This window comes from Lepidochelys kempii, chromosome 2 (genome assembly GCF_965140265.1).
Source record: "Lepidochelys kempii isolate rLepKem1 chromosome 2, rLepKem1.hap2, whole genome shotgun sequence".
NCBI lineage: Eukaryota > Metazoa > Chordata > Testudines > Cheloniidae > Lepidochelys > Lepidochelys kempii.
The window spans coordinates 83,985,727-84,005,317 of record NC_133257.1 but is presented as its reverse complement, the minus strand read 5'-3'; the positions used below and the strand labels follow the sequence as shown (position 1 = coordinate 84,005,317).

General features: G+C 45.3%; 1 protein-coding gene across 4 annotated transcripts; it reads right to left on the bottom strand.

Annotated features, from left to right (window-relative positions):
- Positions 1–1,266: 1,266 nt before the first annotated feature.
- On the bottom strand, positions 1,267–17,504 carry ADCYAP1 (adenylate cyclase activating polypeptide 1). 4 transcript variants are annotated; one of them, XM_073331447.1, is made up of 5 exons: positions 17,486–17,504; positions 5,709–5,816; positions 3,057–3,239; positions 2,499–2,594; positions 1,267–1,604 (listed from the first exon to the last, which is right to left on the bottom strand). In XM_073331447.1, the coding sequence occupies exons 2-5, from the start codon at positions 5,807–5,809 to the stop codon at positions 1,421–1,423; spliced, it is 564 nt and encodes a 187-aa protein (XP_073187548.1). In that variant the 5' UTR covers positions 5,810–5,816; positions 17,486–17,504; the 3' UTR covers positions 1,267–1,420. The 4 variants fall into 4 exon arrangements, with proteins under 4 accessions (XP_073187548.1, XP_073187547.1, XP_073187545.1 ...); XM_073331446.1 differs by lacking the exon at positions 17,486–17,504 and adding an exon at positions 6,720–6,838; XM_073331444.1 differs by lacking the exon at positions 17,486–17,504 and adding an exon at positions 6,123–6,702.
- Between the last annotated feature and the right edge of the window lie 2,087 nt (positions 17,505–19,591).

Here is a 19,591-nt window from a genome sequence, read left to right as displayed (position 1 = left end):
ATTCTATTATGACAAAAGTTTGTTTTATGAAATAAATTTTACTAAGCAATAAGCCATAATGTAGAAAAATACATTTTACCTCCAAACTCAATAAACAAGAACAAAACTTTAGTTGTAGTGCATAATTATTTAGTGGTAGCTACAACAGGGGTTCCTAAACTTTTACAATAAGAGCTTGCATCAAACAGAACAAAAGAGTGAGAGGCGTTCACAACCTTAAATTGAAAAGAAGAAGAAGTGACTCAGATGGGTAACCGTGCTTAAATAGTGCAAGACAGGTTGGGAGGAGGAAGGGTCCACAAGAAAACAACAAAGGAAAGGAGCAACTCCGCTTGAAAAATTCAAAGGAGAGAATCCTGGTCATTTCACATGATGAGAGGCATGGACAGCACTGGAGAGTAACACATTATACTTTGCATCAAGTTCCAATACCGAGCTACCCACGATCAGTCGGGTAGTGGATCTAAAGTGGAATTGTCTCATGTTCCCCAGACCCTCTGGCAGCCTAAAACCACGCATTCATTGGGGCACCTCCTCTCTGATCTGTGCTCTAGCTATCGCTTCCAGTATCGAAATTTCAAATGGTTTCCAATAGCTCTAATTTCCGGTTGGCTTTGTAATGTAGCTATGCCCAATCAGTTAGAAGAACCATGAATGGGGCTAAATATTTTTCCCCTCCAATTGTCAGAGGTGCACAATTTTGACAGAGCTGTTGTTTCACCACAGGAGAATTATCTTCTAAGCTCAGTGTTTGAGAGACACAAATGCATATAAAAGTGGAATCAAAGAAAGCAGAAAAATTGAAATCTTTCGCGGGGGAGGGGGGCACTGCCCCCTTAAAATAGGCTAGTGGTAAAGGAGCCTGTCTTGAGACTCCTTGGGGAGAAGAATCTGCTTCAGCAATTCTTCCAAATCATTATCACCATAACCCCCTTGTAGCAGGGCATCAGTGTCTATGTACAGTAGCAAATGGTGACTATTAATGTCTTCGACCCTGTCGTGGATAAAAATACTCTCCTTTAAATTTCACTTACAAAAATAGGAGCAATATTCAAACAATGATTGTCTTTTTTTCTATTTATTTTATATAAAAACATAAACAGCTCAGGCGATTTTTTTGTTCTTGTGCAGGCTTTATATGAAGAATTGTTCTCTATCAGCCGTATTTATATATATATATTTATATATTATATATAACTTAATGATTGGTCCACAAAGTAGATCTGTGCGTTTCTCTAGTGCTTTTATACAAAAAGAAAAACAATATTATTATCAAAATATTCATTTAATGGCTTTACTTCATACATAAATACATGTTTAGATAACACAGGAGCGGTGATTGTTCAGTCACTTTAGAAATGACTTTTGTTTTTCTTTTGGGGGGGGCTCTGTATACACAGGAGTGGTGGGTTACTCAGCGCTACAAATACGCTACTCGGCGTCCTTTGTTTTTAACTCTTTGTTTATACCTTTTCCCCAGGACCGCTGCCAAGTATTTCTTGACAGCCATTTGTTTCCGGTAGCGGCTGTAGCTGTCTGTGAAGATGCCATCCGAGTGCCGTTTGGAGAGCGGTTCCGAGTCGTCCTCCAGGCCGCTGGCACCGCTGCAAAGCAAAGGACAGTTGCAACATCCGGAGCCACTCCCCTGTCCTGCCTGCACTTTGGAGGCCTTCCCCGCTTTGCATTTTGGCTCTGGTGGCCCCCGGGCTGCTTTAACCTTTCCAGATTCTGATGATGATTTGTCACTTAGGGAAAAGCTGTATTTGTTTTGTTTATTTTTCCAAAGCTGTTCGATTTGGGGCGGGCGGGGGGGGGGAGGGGGGATGAAGCAACTAAAGCAACGTGTAGACATCAGAGAGGCAGAACGAAACAAGAATCTATCTAAACACGCGGTGAGGTTGAAATCTGATCATAATATACGCCGACAGTCAGGAGACAATATATTCATGCCATGAATTATTCATTGTGAAAATGAAATCTATTTCCCCATGGGCTTTATTAAAATGTTACCTTCTGCCGAAATTATCTTCATTACACTGGGCTTGCCGCGTGCCAGGATGTCTGACTTTAAACGCGTTTTGTTTAAGCCCCGCTACACTGTGGTGTGGTGAATTCTATTCTTTACAGTGGAGAGCTCTCTTAAAATACCCAGATCTCCACTTACGAGGGATCTCTTGTTGCGATTCTTCCCACCGGCTATCGCCTGAATCTCTGGGCTACTGAATCATTGGGCTACTGGACTTTCTTTACAATGACCAGATTTTGATCATCAACTAGCCATCTGGGTTTTTCACTGCACCTTTCACTTGGAGTCAGAGAATGAGATCGAGCAAAAACCCTCGTGGATTTTGACATTTTCAAGAGGGGTGTGTTGCTTAGTGCGCGAAACACCAACCACACAGCGAGCGTAACAAATATACACCGGTGATACATTACACGTGGTTTAATAGAAAGATGGTTTCGCCTTAAGTGAAATAAACAACGAATACAAATCTTACCCCACCCGTTTGGCCATCAAAGAATGTAGGTATTTCCTAGCGGATAGCTGACCCAGAACTCTCCTGTAGGCTTTGTTAAATATCCCATCGGCGTGCCTAAGTAGGAAACAAAGATTAAACACAGAAAGAAAGATCAGTGTCCGAGCCTGGGGACCGGACCTCAGCAGCCCCTCACTCCAAGGCGGGATGGCGGAAGGAAGCCCCTGGCTGGCAGGTGGCTTCTATTTACCCTGGGTGCAGAGGGCGGCCTCCGCCTGAGGACCCCCAGGGACAGCAGGGCCCTCCCAGCCACCCGGCTCATCTCCTGAGCGCAGCGCTCGCCTGGCGCGTCTGGTGTGTTTCACGGCGTGCCATCACTGGCCCTTCCGCGGGCAGCCTGCTTCCCTCCCCCTCCCCCGCCTGCCGGGAGGTAAGGGACGCTCTTAATCTGCTCGAGCCTTTATTCGGGCGGCAGGGCACAGAGGGAGAGATCTGGGGCGGCTTTTTTGAATGGGATGGACAGGGATCGTTTTGCTCCAGCTCAAGTCATGCGCCCCACCAAGGGCATCCCATAATCACCTCTTTTCCGGTGGGTAGTACAGGGTGTACATGTCGTCTATCATGGATGAAGGGTTCGCTATGCCAAGGGGGTCGTTGTCAAAGGCGAAATCCTGCAGCGTGTTTCCATCCTCGTCATAAACTTCATCTTCCAGCCTAGCCCGGAAAGCAAAGGGCAAGAATTCAGACGCCTCCTGAAAAATCCTACACATAGGAGTATTTGATCACTGTTATTAAGGGCTACTCCTCTGCCAGGGATCTAGTGGGTTTTAACATGGGCACTTCCGAGGCTGGACTGAAGGCCCTGCTAGAGGAGCCCACAGACAAGATTACACCTACCCCTCTACCCCCCGCCCCTTCACTTCATTCCCCCGCCTCCGCATCAGTATAGGGCCAGGCGCGAGAGAAATACACAAGCAAACCAACCTGCTGCGAGGCTGGGGCCAGAAACAAGTCCAGGGGCTGCCAAGTAAGCAGCTGATCACTACCCACCTCTCCCAGCACGAATCCTGATCGCTTTCCAAACTACATACCCAGGCGCATGGGAGGGGGGCTATAAGTTAAGCGAGAGAAAAACAGCACTTCCCATTGAAAGACACCAGCTTTCTCTAGTCCCCCACCCACCCCGCCTCCAGGCCCCCCAAGAGATCAGAAACTCTGCCGTTAGCAAAAGACTGCTCCTCCTTTCTCACACCAAGTGGGATCGGGGTGGGGCTTGTGTTTGTTTGTGTTTTTCGTTGAATGGTGTCTCTGTCCTTGAAGATCGCTTGAGTTTTGTTTTCCCCCTCTCTCTCTCTGCGGCAAGATGTAGGTCACTGAGCGTTTCAGGCAGCTATTTTTGTCTCCGAGCTCTGGCAAGGAGATTAATAATAGATGCGTGTAAAGTGTTTCGCTCTTGCTAATTCAGGCGCTTCAATGAACCGAGCCCGGTCCACTCAAACCAATGGCCCTTCTCACCCCACCTAACGCCCTCTGGAAGGACTGGCCATTTATACGGGGACGGCTCCCCCCAGCTCTGGCATCCGGGGGCCCTGCGGCGAGGCTGACCTGAATCCCAAAGCCCCGGGTAACGCTTTGCTTCGTTTAAGACCATTCCGGAGCGTGTGCTGCCCCGCACCCAAGGGCAAGCTCCGACCGTTCACATGAGCTCCAGAGTGAGTTTCGCAGTTCAGATGTTGCACGCACATTAGTGCTGAACCACGAGCGTGTCCCCTGTGGGACTTAATGGGCGGAATAAATAGAGCTGCATAATTTTCCGAGGGAGCTAAGATGGGTGGATAGGAAAGCTCCCCCATTCTTCTGTTGTAAGAAGCGCTGCTCGTTAAGGGAAGCCAGATTTACAGCAGGCTAGAGCCAGAAGTTGATTGATTGCCGCTGTGTAAAGCTTCACTCCCTGCTATAAAGTGCTGGGAAGTCGTCCTTTGTTATATAGGTTTGGCCTGGGGGCTGCCCCTACACTCGGCTCGATAGGTGAAGCTAGTTCTGAAATCCTGGCAGCTCTGCTCCGGTGTCTTAACAATCCTGCTCCGAATCTGGTGAGCGCGAGAGCGTCTTACGGAATCCTGAACCGATCTCAGGAAGAGTGAGCCGGATCACACTCTGCCCAGCCCTGAGTACTACAGTAGCCCCCCTCTCCCATCCAGCGAACTTCTAAAAAAAGAGCTGGAAAATAGTACTTAAAGTACTTTAACCAATATCACAGGGTGGGGACAGATTCTACCCTGCTATGATACAGGAACTTAATTCTGGAACATATCTAGATCTATATTAGAGAGAGAATATAGAGAGCTATTATATGTGTTGTAAAACTAAGTTTTATCTATATCTACACATATTCCTTAATAGCTGGTAAACCCTTCTGCCAGAAATGTGTCATTAAAATATTTTTCTAACTGTATGCTTCAAAATGCTTTCATCTAGGTACTGTCTATTCTGGAAGTACCTGTCAACTCCTTTTTCGCAGGTTATCGCCACTCAAGTTAGGCTCAGAGGTGGCCGGAAATATATATATTATGTGTTATTGCACTGTAGTTCATATAGAAAAATGGATCCACTAAAAGGCTAATCAGCTTTTTTCTATAAGGCTTACGCTGGCTTCTGAGAACCATGCTTCATTCAGGACCCCAGTTAACAGAAATCGAATACTTTCACCAAGACCAAAGTCAGAGCTATTCCCTATTATTTAGGAGAAAAGGGGATAAGAGTAAGGCACTCGTGTGTAGGAAATAATACAGCGCAAGATCCTTCTGGCTAAGAAGCCCTGATGGAAGAAAGGGGCCAGTCCATTAAACCCTCCATCTCCTGGCGAACATAAGAATCTATTCTAGTTTCCCTGCCACAGGAACTAAATTGGACTTTTAATCAAGCAGCCTCAGTCCCCAGTCTCTTTTCCCCGCTCTCCAAGAGGGTAGATGGAGTCGGTAAATAGGAGGCGGCGGGGTTTTGCTCTTTAGTTTTTCTTTCTGGGTGCTTTTCATTGCTCGGAAGAGCGTTACTCCGTTCGCAAGAGAGGGAGAGTAAAAGCTATCAGACACACACAGAATCTGGGAGACAACTACCTGCCAGTGCTCTCTGCTCTCTATTACCAAGATGCAAGGACATAACTGACGGGGACAGCCAGGGATGCGAGTCTTGCAGGGACTGGGAAGAGGGAGGGATAAAGAAGGCACCTACCTTAGCGCAGGGTATTGAAATCCAGCAGCAGGTGAGCAGTAGACGCTGCAGTGCATTATTATCCCATAGACCAGTAGCGCTAGGATCGCTTTGCTACACATTGCCACTCTGTGTATCAGGGAAGAAAGAAACAGCAGCTGTCAAAATGCTTCCCTCACGCTCCCTTTCCCCTCTAGCTTTGCCACGAGCAAAATCTAACCAGTTAGAAATCAAGTCTTAAGTGTGCTCGATGTAACAACAACAAAACGTGTGCGCGATTTGTGTGGAGCCGCGTCTTCAATTACAACCAGACACAACCCCCACTTCCCAGCACACAGGCGCGCGCGCGCACACACACACACAAAGTGCCTGGGCTAAGGAAACCCGATCTCTCCAGTTAAAGCTGCTGAGATGCCTGAGATACATTTTCCTTACCATCAAACTCTTAACACCCGGCACTAAGAGCGTTTGGCTGCGCAATTAAAGGGTAGATTTAAAACAAAAACAAAAAAAAAACTGTCTCCCAAGTTGCAGCCGAAATAGTTAAACCTCTGGTGGTATCGCCTCTCTGACGAGCAAAGCAGCCGAAGGCAGAAGAGCTGCAGTTACTTGTCTGCTGGCTTAAGGGGATCCGCTCCAAAAAGTTTGTAGGTAGCAGGCAGCACGGATCTGGAGTGGAGTCTGTCAGGGAAGGGAGAGCAAGAAAGAGGGAGGAAAGGAAGGAGACAGAAGGGAGAAAGAGAGAAGGGAACACAAGACCGGGGAAGAGAAAGCCAGGGAGGGAGAGAGAAGACGGGAAGCAGAAGCAGGCTGTTCTGGAGCTGCTGGCAGTGAGATGTTCTCTTCCCCAGATCTTTTCCTTCACTGAGATGCTTCTCGCTTCGGCTGCAGCTTTCTCCTTCTTCTTTCTCTGTGCCTCCAAAGTTGACCAGCCTTCCGCAGCTCGATTTTTTAATGCAATTAGCAACAAAATCTTTGCAACCCCCCTGCTTTATCAAGAGCCCTCTTTGTAAACATCGGTCTGCATGTTACCTTTAAGGGCGGCAGTATTGTTTGTTGCACTGTTGTGGCGTTCGGATTTTTATTCAGGAATCAAATGAGGTTTTTTTTTTTCAGTCACGTAATAATCGGGTATCAGAAAAGACGTCATCACCCCAATTCCTCAAGGAACATAACAATTCTGTGTCGTCCTCGCGGATGATCTGATCGAGAGTCATAAGCTTCTCATAAACACTTTAACTCACACTTTTTTTTCTTTTCTTTTCTTTTCTTTTTTTTCTTTTTTCTTTTTTTTCTTTTTTTTTTTTTACGCAGAGGTCTAGAAGATTTGATGCTTGTCAAGTTCTCTCTGACTCAAGTTGTGGGGAGGGATAAGAAGCTGCTGAGGAAATTTTAGGCTTTTTACAGACCCCATCCTCAAGGGTGGTCTCAGCAGCCGAACCACAGAGCAGATCTGTTTGAAAGGATGAGCTCTGATGTGATAACTTCTACATAAATTCGTTTGGCAAAGCCCAGGATTCTAATGTGGTGCATATGTTCCCTTCAACGGGGCAATTAAATAAAGAAATACGTTATTGTTGTTACTGTTGTTGTTATTGTTATAAAGGCTGTTTGAAGTCTTGGAGGCTTCTCAGTAATTTTCTAATTAGAGTTTGTAATTGACAGTTGCTGGCTGGTGGGTGGACTGATTAGCTGAAGGCTCCCAGTGTGGAGCTGTCCAAACTCTGCGGTGCTGAACCTGGGAAATGTGGCAACCAAAAGACTGACTTGGAATAACATTTTCACCATTTGTTTTTTTATACAGCGCTCCCAGATGGGTAGAGGAACATTAGCAATGCCATAATTCAGCCTGTACCGTCATGATATCTCACAATCACTGTAGCAACAAAATATTTACAGCAAGCTATAGCCCCTTCTACGCGTGTCATTATATTTTTCTATGCGCGGGATTGGAAAACATCCCTTACTATTTGCGAAACCACGCCACAGGGTCCGAGACTGTCCTTTGTTTGATGATATCGCATATTAATTTCGGCCGCAAGCATCCCCATTAGAGGACTGAAATGATTAAAAATTCGCAAGCCCTGATTCACTTGTCACTGACAAGAACGGAGCGCAGTACATGTTACTTTGCAGGTCTAATTTTCACTGTCTGTCCCTTTTCCTTCCTGTCTTGTGTCTGCGATTTGAGCTCCTGGCAGGGCAGCAGAGGCAGACTGGAAAAGAGAGAGGATTTCCATTAAAAGTTCATTTGCTGAGGGACTCTTAAGGGAATCCGTCCGTTGGGAGGTCTCAATCCACCGATATTATTTTACTGAAAATGACGTGGAGGCATGGAAGCGCTGTGGGAAGACCACCGTCTGGCTTCCAACCCTCTTGATATTTCGACGATCTTCTTGCTCCCCCTCTACGGTAGAAATTCAGATTCATTTCCGAGAATTACCCAAAGAAATACAGACTGCAGGAGCCATTACAGTACATTTTAATTATTTGGCTCATCAGCAGAGAATTCAGGAAGCAGCAATAATTTAGTCCTCCTGTTTCCTATTTCAATGGTTTTGGTGAAACATGTTTAAATGAGCTATTTGAGCTCAAATCGATTTCTCAAAAACATACAATTACAATCCTATTATGATCATTAAAGATTTCTTTTTTTTCCCCGGGGTTTCAGGAACTATAACTTGAATGAAGTATTCCCTTAAAAATGATAAGCTGTGCGATTACGGAAAGGCTTAATATATAATACAACATTTGAAAACACAATTATTTTATAAACACTGTGTTAAATACTGAAATAGTCCTTTGGCATTCGGCAAATAATTAAAAAATCTAAAACTTAAATGACCAAATAATACTATAAGAGTCAATGGGTGGGTGTTTTTTCCTAAGGGGAAAGAATAGCTACTTATTCTGATGATTAGGGGTTGCCTTGATAATGTTGGGGTGAACCTATTAAAACTTCTAATCTTGCTTCTCCAATGAATTCCAAACTGTGTTTGGATATAGAGAAATACCGGAATACGTCTAAGACTCTCTGGTAAAGGACACTCAGTGTAAGCAGAGGGTGCCATCTTGTGGGGACTTTGTTGTCTTTATGACCTATTAAAGAAAAAAAATATTTGGGGCCAAATCCTGAAGCTCTTGTTCAGGCTTGCTCAGTACGTATTCAGGTAAAAAACACAAAGGCCAGAAGAGTTTTGCCTGAACAAAAGCCTAGTGAGGGCTTCGAGGTTTGATTTACAGCGAATATATTTATGCATCAACTCCCTTTAATTTATTCTTGCCCTCCAGATCCCTCAGCAGCTTGGAACAGATGTCATATTATTAAATTAACCTGCCAGGGAAATGTTTCCTCATTATCCCCTCCCACCTCAAATGTGGAATTTTTCTCCAAAATTACCCAGGCCCCAAGTCGAGGATGGCAAGATCCAGGCTTGGGCTAATAACAGCTTTTCTAGCACAGGAATGTCATGGCTTTAAGCCTGGTATCTTTCATCCTTGAGAGAGAGAACAACGAGCTCTATAGGGTTGGGAAAGGAAGATTTCCCCTGTTCCAAAGTGACAAGAATCCACTATATTAGACTTTAAAGATATTTTAGGTGATTTTCTATTGATACATATTCAATTGTTTTTCCTCCCTCTGACTCTGCAGTGGTAAGCAGGGTAACTAAAGCATCTACCTATCCAGAGAGAGGGATACAAGAAATAGTCCAAATGAAAAAAATTAAACTTTTGAACATTTTATTTTTTCCCTGTAATCTATATGGTGTATCCGGAATAAACCTTAGCATGCTGTGGTAAAAAGGTTTATGGACACTCATTTAAGGTGAGCTGCAAAACTCACAAATGTCTTTGCCACTCCTGAGAAATCCAATGATCCCAAATTCATGCCAATAAATACCTGTATAGCACACTGCTCCATCATGCATTCCATACATGTCATGCACATAATGTACATACGTTACATTAGCAGTCTAGGTTGAAACAACAATAAAGTTTGACTTTGGCCTGCTAAAGAAAGTAAATTCCAAGCTAACTCTGTAATTTGAAAGGAGTTTAAGATTCACAATACTTGATCTTAGGTATCACATATAAAGCAACATCTGCACACAAACAGGTGAGCTAAGATTTTGGTGGCAGAATTTTCTTCACCTTCCTCCTATCACCTGAAATTAGTCATTTTAATTTACCTGAATGCATCCTTTGTTTTTTCAAAATATTTCACAAAGTACATTTTTAAATTTCCATAGATATTTTAGTGGAGTTACAGATCCTCCAGCCTGACACAATATGAATGTACTAACACTCTGAGGTGGATGGCTCTAAGGTTGTGGTGGTGGTGTCAGAGATTTTCATTCAAGCATGCATATTTCATACTTGTCTACATATGTTGGCTGATGCTTGAAGGGAAAATCTATTAATTTTTCAAGCCCTTTTTTTTTTTTTTGGATCTAAAGGCACAGGACTTTATGACAACATCAGAAGCAAGCCTTGTTATCAGTCTACAAGCCAGGAAGAAATCATATGCATCTATGCAGCCCCAGCCTTTCTCAGCAAGCCTACCCTTTGCTATGTTTTCAACAGAAACTTGGACTACAGTTTCCTCTGGTTGCAGGAGCCTCTGGTTTCTCCATAAAATACAACCAGTAAGCTTAAAATACAAAAGAATTAATTCTTTTCTCACAAAAAAAATCACCTGTGACAAAAGCACAAATTCTCCAGGAGGGTTGATCCAATACCATGTCTTTTATCAAACCTAATGCATCACACACTATTGTATCAATGTCAAAACAAGTAGCTTAAAGGCATTCTGTACATTCTGAGTAAAGCGCCTCCTTCCAGTTTTGAATCTCATCTGCATAGTGATAAACCACAACAATTCCTCTCTCACCCCAACTCATCATGAACAAATCTCAGTCTTTTAACCATAGCTCCATTCCCCTTTTCAGGCCTCCATGGGAAATAGATCTCCACTATTCTAGTTAGCACCCTCTTGCACAGTTTGCACTAAAGTTCATAATATCTGATCTGCTACAAAAGGTTTCATCTCTCCTACTTAACTGTCCTTAGGAGAACCAGGCCAAATGATTCAGACAAGCATACAAAGGACAAACCAAAGAAGAGTTATTCGAGGCATAAAACTTTATTACTAAAACTCCCAAGCAAATAAAGGGTAAAATAGCACGTTCTGGACTAACAAAAATATGTACTGTGCCCTTTGTCCCGATATCAGGGATTGCTCACCATCACCACCAAAGTCCAGTGGCTGGCGTGGCCATGCCTCCTGGGGCAGCTCCTGGCGGCGTGCCCACCTGCCAGCAGGAGCCTGTAATGCGGGCGGCCCCTAGGCACAGAAGCAGAGGGGGTCTCAGTGTGCTGCACCAGCTCCCTCCTGCCCAATCAGAGCTGCGGGGGTGGGGCTTGCAGGTGCCAGCAGTGGGCAGAGAGCCCTCTGCCCCTCCCCCCCTGACCTGACCTGACCCTAGGAGCCAGAGGGACCTGCTGGCTCTTAGGGTCTCTGCGCGCTGCCAGCGCCTGCAAGCCCCACTCCGCAGCTCTGGCAGCTCCTATTGGAGCTTTTCCCAGCCAATGGGAGCCATGGAGCTTGCGCCTGTGGCGGGCGCAGCACCTGGAGAGTCTGGAGACCCCCCCGCCCTTGCCACTCTGACCCTAGGAGCCAGAGATCTCCCAGCAGAGCTGGTGAGTGCAGCCAGGGAAGAGGGCAGGGCGTGATGCAGTGAGTGTCTGGGAGGTCTGTGGTGGGGTGCTGGGCTGTGAGGGTGTGGAGGGCACTGGGAAGTGGGGGAGGTTTGTATGTCTTGGGGTGCTAGGCAGTGGGGGCCTGTTGGGGGGTGCTCGACAGTGGGGAAGATCTGTGTGTGTCAGGTCACTGGGCAGTGGGGATCTGTGTGGGGCATTGTTTAATTGTGGTGGTGGGGCTGTGGGGAAGGGCACTGGAAGGGAGGGAGCAAGGAGAAATCTGTGTGTTTTGGGAAACTAGCGAGTGGGGGGTTCTGTGTGGGGTGCTGGGTGGAGCTGTGGGTGGGGGGGCGCTGGGTGGGGGAGTGATGTGCACAGCACTGTGCATTTGTGGTGGAAATGTGGGGAGGTTGTGGGGAGGCTCTCGGCATAGTGGGTTCAGGGGGTGCAAGGCAGGGGAGCTATGTGGCTCTCTTCTCTCCCCCCCCCCACTCGTCCAATGTGTCCTGAAATTTCCCTCTTGCGATCTGGTCACCCCATTTACAGGTGACTTTTGACATTGTTCCCCCGCCATCTATCAACACAGCCAGATTCTATTAGCTGGAAGGGGGGGAAAGGGAAAGGAGGGCAATGAATCGTACCCCTCCTCACCAGCATTTTGAACATGGAACGTTGATCACATCGGGACGGTCGGGACCCACACATCTCCTTGTAGTTTGTTCATTTGGCTGTGTACAAACTCAAGTACATGTGAATAAGTCAAAATGCCTGGCTGTAGTTGCTAAGGAACTGCAAAGAGATCCCAGAAATGAACAAAGTTAAGTGTTGTTTTCATGATTGAAATCTTTCAAAGGCATTGGACTTCATTTACTCGTGATGTTTTACCATTTTCCCATGTTTTTTTGCCACAGATGCATTGACGTGATCGGAGCTATGCACAAACTTCCAGTATCCTGATCTGAATGATCTCCCATTTGCCCTTTTGTTGAGTCATGCTGTTAAGCTCATTGAAATAGTAGCCATATAATAAAAGTATTAATTTTAGATAAACCAATCTGGTAGAAAATCAATCCTCAAATGTCACTGTCTAGAGGTTTAAAGCATAAAAGAACAAAGTCTTCATTTAAATCTGGATGGCTGGATGAGACTATAGAGACGATTACACCGAAGTCACATAGCGTAATGCTTATTAAACTTCATGAAATATTCATATATGATGAGGACAACGGAGTGGTTTGTGTATATTGCCGAGATGCCAGAGCTTCAGGAGAATTTTCAACAGGAAGAATGTGGAATGATGTATGGAAGTTGGATTTCTTAAAGCGTCATCCGTCAAGTAAGTCTCATATAGATGGTGTAACAAGACTTAGAAACAAAAACCTTTCCTTATGGAGCGGATTGCTTAGCATGATTCTTGAAAGTCCAGCTGAAAAGCAGAGGAGGCAAATTAATCTTGAACACAAACGCTCAAACCCAGAAGAAATCAAGGTACTTATTGACAGTGTGTTTTTGGCTATTAAAATGAACAGCTCAGTGCTTTCTGTTCAGGATATTAATGACATATGGAAAAGTATGTGCGCATACCAGCGAGCTGGAGAAGTAAAAATTATGCTTTTGAATTTCTTGAAATTATCAACTACATTGTCCAAAATGACCTCATGCATGAAATAGCGTAGGCAATGTTTCATACTTTAGCTGTTGATGAAAGCACTGATATATCCATTAACAGATACTTGATACTCTACTTTAAATATAGATCCATAAATTCTGCAGACTATAAAACTTTGTCTGGTAGACGATTACAATTGCAAGAATGTGATGCTTTTTCAATAGTGTCTGCAATCAAAGAGTTTTATAAAAAACACCAACTTGATCAAATGAAAATGGTGATCACATCTGATGGTGTCTCCATGATGTTGGGCAAACTCAACGGTGTGGCAGCTCAGCTGAAATTTGATATTCCACACTTAGTCCAGCAACATTGCGCTGCACACCGGGAAGACTCGGGGATTTCCGATACATGGAAAGAGGTCAAGCTGATAAGAGACATCGAAACCTTAATGAGAACTGTCTACACGGTCTTCTGTCAGTCATCCACGAGCAAATGCAAATTTCAGGAACTAGTGGATGCTTCTGAATGTGAGTCAGTGGCTTTCAGCCAATGAAGTGCGCTGGTTATCTAGGCACTTTGCACTTTGAGCAATTATTCGCAACTATAATCCTTTCTGGAATATTTTGAGCAAGACAAAGATACTGATCCAGTTTCTAAATACTGCCACAAAAAGCTGAATACCATGGAATACCGAATAACATTAGAAGTTTTGAATGATGTTTTGTCAGAGCTGGTTTCACTATCCAAGCTGCACCAGAAACGGGGCCTTACACCTCTTGAAGCATTTCACCTTGCCTGAGGTAAACTGAACAATATCGGAAGACAGTACCTTGGAGATTCAGTCTTATGGAGTGACAAAGTTAAGGTTCTCTTAGATATGAGCTCTCAAGAAAATAATGAAATTGATACCAGTTCCATAATAACTTTCATAAACATCTTGTGTGCACATTTTGCAGACAGATTTCCAGAGAATGAAGTCTAGGAGTGGTCTGCTTTTGATTGTGCAGCAATAATTAAGTGTGATTTCAATTTTGGAATTCATCAGGTCAAATCCCTATGTTCAAAATACAAAGACTTTCTTGTTGAAGAGATTGTTATAGTCAGTCAGTACAATGACTTCAAGTTTGCAGTAGCCGAAAGAATCAAAAGCCAATTCGTTTTAAGTTCCCGGATATGGTGACATTTGCTCACCAGAACGAACAGTTTCAGGATCTTGCAAAGTTGATGGATATTGGAGGAACATTCCTAGCATCAAGTGCAGACTGAGAGCATGGCTTTAGCTTAATGAACACTCTAAAAAACAAACTATGGAATCGTTTACAAGTAGATCATTTGGACATGCTGATGTGTATTAAGAGTTACCAGCTGGATGGAGGCCTGATAGATCTGGACAGAGTTTATATTGAATGGGCATATGAAAAAGATAGCAGGGAAAAACAGTAAGGTTAGTTTAGCAGTCTTTGACATTTTGATCAATAAGGAAATTAAAATGCATTTGTAATTACATATCTTATTCTTGGCTGATAATCAGTTATTGATTTTTTTAGGAAAATTTTAAATTTAAAACACAAACTGTTGTTTTTCTTTTTTTACTTATGATGTCTCTATCTGAAAACCCATATAAAATGACACAAATTGCAAATTAAAACTTTTTAAATGTATAAGCATTTTACTCGCTTGGGCGCATTTGCCTCATGGCACACAAATTTGAACTGTGTTTCAAAAATTTGCACAGAAGAAATTTTTTGTGCACACGGCCTATCAAAAATAACAGGGAACATTGGTACAGTGGGCCCATTTCTGCTGCTCTTAGTTATTCGGGATTAAACATAGGTGTAATTGCACTGAAGGCAATGGGACAGATCTTTTCTTCAGACAACTACTCTATGTCTCTCTTTCCTCTTCAGTCTCCTCCTGCCCAGAGGTAGGTTCACATTCCACAAAGGAAGTCCCAGATGATTGGAAAAAGGAAAATATAGTGCCCATATTTTAAAAAGGGAAGAAAGAGAACCCGGGAAACTACAGGCTGGTCAGCCTCACTTCAGTCCCCGGCAAAATCATGGAGCAGGTCCTCAAGGAATCCATTTTGAAGCAGTTGGAGGAGAGGAAGATGATCAGGAACAGTAAACATGGATTCACCACGGGCAAGTCATGCCTGACCAACCTGATTGCCTTCTATGATGAGATAACTGGCTCTGTGGATATGGGGAAAGCAGTGGATGTGATATATCTTGACTTTAGCAAAGCTTTTAATACGGTCTCCCACAATATTCTTGTCAGCAAGTTAAAGAGGTATAGATTGGATGAATGGACTATAAGGTGGATAGACAGCTGGCTAGATTGTCAGGCTCAACAGGTAGTGATCAACAGCTCGATGTCTAGTTGGCAACCATTATCAAGCGGAGTGCCCCAGGGGTCGGTCCTGCGGCCAGTTTTGTTCAACATCTTTATTAATAATCTGGATGATGGGATGAATTGTACCCTCAGCAAGTTTGCAGATGACACTAAGCTGGGGGGAGCGGTAGATACGCTGTAGAGTAGGGATAGGGGCCAGAGTGACCTAGACAAATTGGAAGATTGGGCCAAAAAAATCTGTTGAGATTCAACAAGGACAAGTGCAGAGTCCTGCACTTAGGAAGGAAGAATCCCACGTACTGCTACAGGCTGGGGACTGACTAGTTAAGCAGCAGTTCTGCAGAAAAGGACTACAGTGGACAAGAAGCTGGATATGAGTCAGCAGTGTGCCCTTGTTGCCAAGAAGGCCAATGGCATATTGGGCTGTATTAGTAGGAGCATTGCCAGCAGATCAAGGGAAGTGATTATTCCCCTCTATTCAGCACTGATGGGGCCACACCTGGAGTATTGCGTCCAGTTTTGGTCCCCCATTACAGAAGGGATGTGGACAAATTGGAGAAAGTCCAGCGGAGGGAAACGAAAATGGTTAGGGGGCTAGGGCACATAACTTACAAGGAGAGGCTGAGGGAACTGGGGTTATTTAGTCTGCAGAAGAGAAGAGTGAGGGGGGATTTGATAGCAGTCTTCAACTACCTGAAAGGGGGTTCCAAAGAGGATAGAGCTAGGCTGTTCTGAGTGGTGGCAGATGACAGAACAAGGAATAATTGTCTCAAGTTGCAGTGGGGGAGGTTTAGGTTGGATATTAGGATATTAAGGTGGTGAAGCACTGGAATGGGTTTCCTAGGGAGGTGGTGGAATCTCCATCATTAGAGGTTTTTAAGGCCCAGTTTGACAAAGCCCTGGCTGGGATGATTTAGTTGGTCCTGCTTTGAGCAGGGGATTGGACTAGATGACCTCCTGAGGTCTCTTCCAACCCTAATATTCTATTATTCTAAAAGAGAGGGAAGGGTTTGGTTTTTTTCTTGACATTTTTCTGACAATTGAACTTTGTCTGATTTTTTACATTTGGAAGGAGGGGAATAGACTCAGAGAAAAAATAAATTATGGAAAATCACATTCAGCAGTATCTCAGGCCAATCCAAAGGTGTTTCATGCATAAAGACTTACAACTCATTTCTTCATCCCTAAGATCAGACATTATGAACTTCGATACACGCTGCCCAGCAGAACACTAACAATCTATTAGTGCCCATATCCATTTCCTATGGAGCTGAGAATACAAAGAATCTATGCACAGGTCTAATAAGGCATCCTTAGTTGTGGCAGTGCCTTTCTCCTGTGTTAACCCTTTTCTCTATCTTATCCTAAGTATCTTTAGAAAGATTACTCTCCGTTGTGGGGCTTATATGTCAATGCAGCCATCTGGGTACCTGATGATTTTTCTCTTTCTTTTCCTACTATTCATGTACATAATGTGTAACGATATGTATTTGTCATAGGCACCGACTCTGTGGGCGCTCTGGGGCTCCGCACCCACCAGCAGCCAAGCTCCCCTCATCCCCCGCCCCACCACCTTCTCCTCCCCTGAGCATGCCATGTCCCCGTTCCTCCGCCTACCTCCCAGCACTTCCCGCCTGGCCGCTGCCAAACAGCTGTTTGGAGACAGCCTCTTGGAGGCATTCGCATGCTCTGGGATGAGGGGGAGGAGCGGGAACGTGGCACACTCAGGGGAGGAGGTGGGGAAGAGGTGGGGCCGGGGCGGGGATTTGGAGAAGGAGTTGGAATATTGGCAGGGAGGGGGCGGAGTTGGGGTAGGGACTTTGAGGAAGGGGTGGGGCCTCATGGAAGGGGTGGGTGGAGGCAGGGCCGGGGGCAGAGAGGGAGTCAAGCACACACAGGAAAGAGGGGAAGCTGGTGCCTATGGCATTTATTATGTGTATTTGTAAGAGGTTTCTATAGGTTTTGTACAAACAAAAGGCCAAAGACTGAAATTTCCAGCAGTATAAGACATCCAGGGCAACACTGATGGAGGTCCTGCAGATGAGTGGAGCAATGAGAAGTTTAATAATTATCTTTAATGTGCACTAACAGCTATCAGACCTAAAATAGATCCTAAATAATGATCCGTTACCTTAGACGTGATCCTATAGGGAGCTGAGCGCTTCCCTTGGAGTGCTGAGTGTCATCAACCATAACCTGCAAGGATACTGAAAGACAAAAGATGGGCAGAGAAAAGCTTTTACTGAACTGCATTTCCATTCCAAGAGCTTCAGAACATACATCAGGTAAGAATACGGAGAATCTGCCCATAACAACAAGGTCTGGCAATACTAAATCATGTCACTTCTTTTCAGTGGACTTCCATTTGTCCTGCAGGGTGAAATTCAGTCATGTGCAGAGGGTCAGTACACAACCTATGCACTTCTGAAGTCCCATTCAAACACTAAAAATAAGACTTATATGGGATTTCAGTGATGTATCACTCTTGTAATGACTCTCTGCACAGGGTTGATTTCTACTCATACCAAAGAGTCACTCTGCTTATATGGACCCTCTTTGAAGCCCAAATTCGTGAGTAGCTAAACATCTCTACAGAGTACTGAGTTTCTTTAGCTGTCATTGAATTTCCCCTGTGGCTCTCCCAAAGGGCCAGAGACTCCCCTCACCAAAATTGTTTCAGGATCCCATGTAAAGGGGGATTCTCACCACAGGAGGTGGTTGTCAGAGAAAATAGTACTTTTTCCACCATACGGTGGGGGAGTGTCAAGGTTCCTTCCCCGCTGTGAACTCTAGGGTACAGATGGGGGGACCTGCATGAAAACCTCCTAAGCTTACTTTTACCAGCTTAGGTTAAAACTTCCCCAAGGTACAAACTATTTTACCTTTTGCCCTTGGACTTTATCGCTGCCACCACCAAACGTCTAACAGGTATATAATTGGGAAAGAGCCTGTTTGGAAATGTCTTTGTTTCTCCCCCTCTCCAGCTTTTGAAAGTATCTTGTCTCCTCATTGGTCATTGTGGTCAGGTGCCAGCGAGGTTATCCTAGCTTCTTAACCCTTTACAGGTGAAAGGGTTTTTCCTCTGGCCAGAAGGGATTTTAAAGGTGTTTACCCTTCCCTTTATATTTATGACAGGGAGCAATGAATCTTACCTCTCCAGCCACTTCCCAGCTTTCCTCTCCTCGCCAAGCCCATCCACTGTCTTTCACCTACCTGCACAGATCCCTGATCTGGTTGAAAGGGGGAATGCTTCTCTGGAGGCACGTGAGCCCCCACCTCAGAGGTGGGCAAACTACGGCCCGCGAGACCATCCTGCCCAGCCCATGAGCTCCTGGCCCAGGAGGCTAGCCCCTGGCTCCTCCCCTGCTGCTCCCCCACCCCTGCAGCCACACCACCATGCAGGCAGTGCTCTGGGTGGCGGGGTTGCGTGATCATGCAGGGCAGTGCGGCAGTGTGTCTGGCTCTGGCCAGGCTGCACGGCTCCCAGACATGCTGCTCTGAGTGGCATGGTAAGGGGGCCAAGGCCGGGGGGTTGGATATGGGGCAGGGATTCTGGGGGGCAGTCAGGAGACAGGGGGCATTTGGATGGGGTGGAGGTTCTTGGGGGGGAGGCGGTCAGAGGATGGGGAGCGGGGGGTTAGATAGGGGGTGGAGTCCCAGGGGGGTGGTTGGGGCGGGGGTCCCGGGAGGGGGTGGTCAGGGAACAAGGAGCAGGGGGATTGGATGGGTGGGAGGTTCTGAGGGGGGCAGTCAGTGGGTGGGAAGTGAGAGGGGGTGGATAGGGGGCGGGGGCCAGGCTGTTTGGAGAGGCACAGCCTTCCCTACCTGGCCCTCCATATAGTTTCGCACCCCGATGTGGCCCTCGGGCCAAAAAGTTTGCCCACCCCTGCCCGACCTCCATGTGAGATGGGGAGATCTACACACAGAGGATCTCCTTTCTATACGGCTCTTTGGGGCATGACCTGACCCTTAACTATTCACTTTTCTCTAGATTAATATTGCCATGGCCTCATTTACATTAGGTGGCAATCTACAAAATATCATTAACCCTCTTCTCAGTCAGCAGAGCAGAAAAAGTACCTGGCAGCAAGAAAGAACCTCATCCTGTTTTCATTAAAGCCAGTAGTACAACTCCCAGTGACTTCAGCACTTAGCATCAGGCCTAAAGACACTGGGCCAGACAACTGGCTGGTGGTAATCAGCATAATGCCACCAAAGTCAATGGAGCAGCATCAAT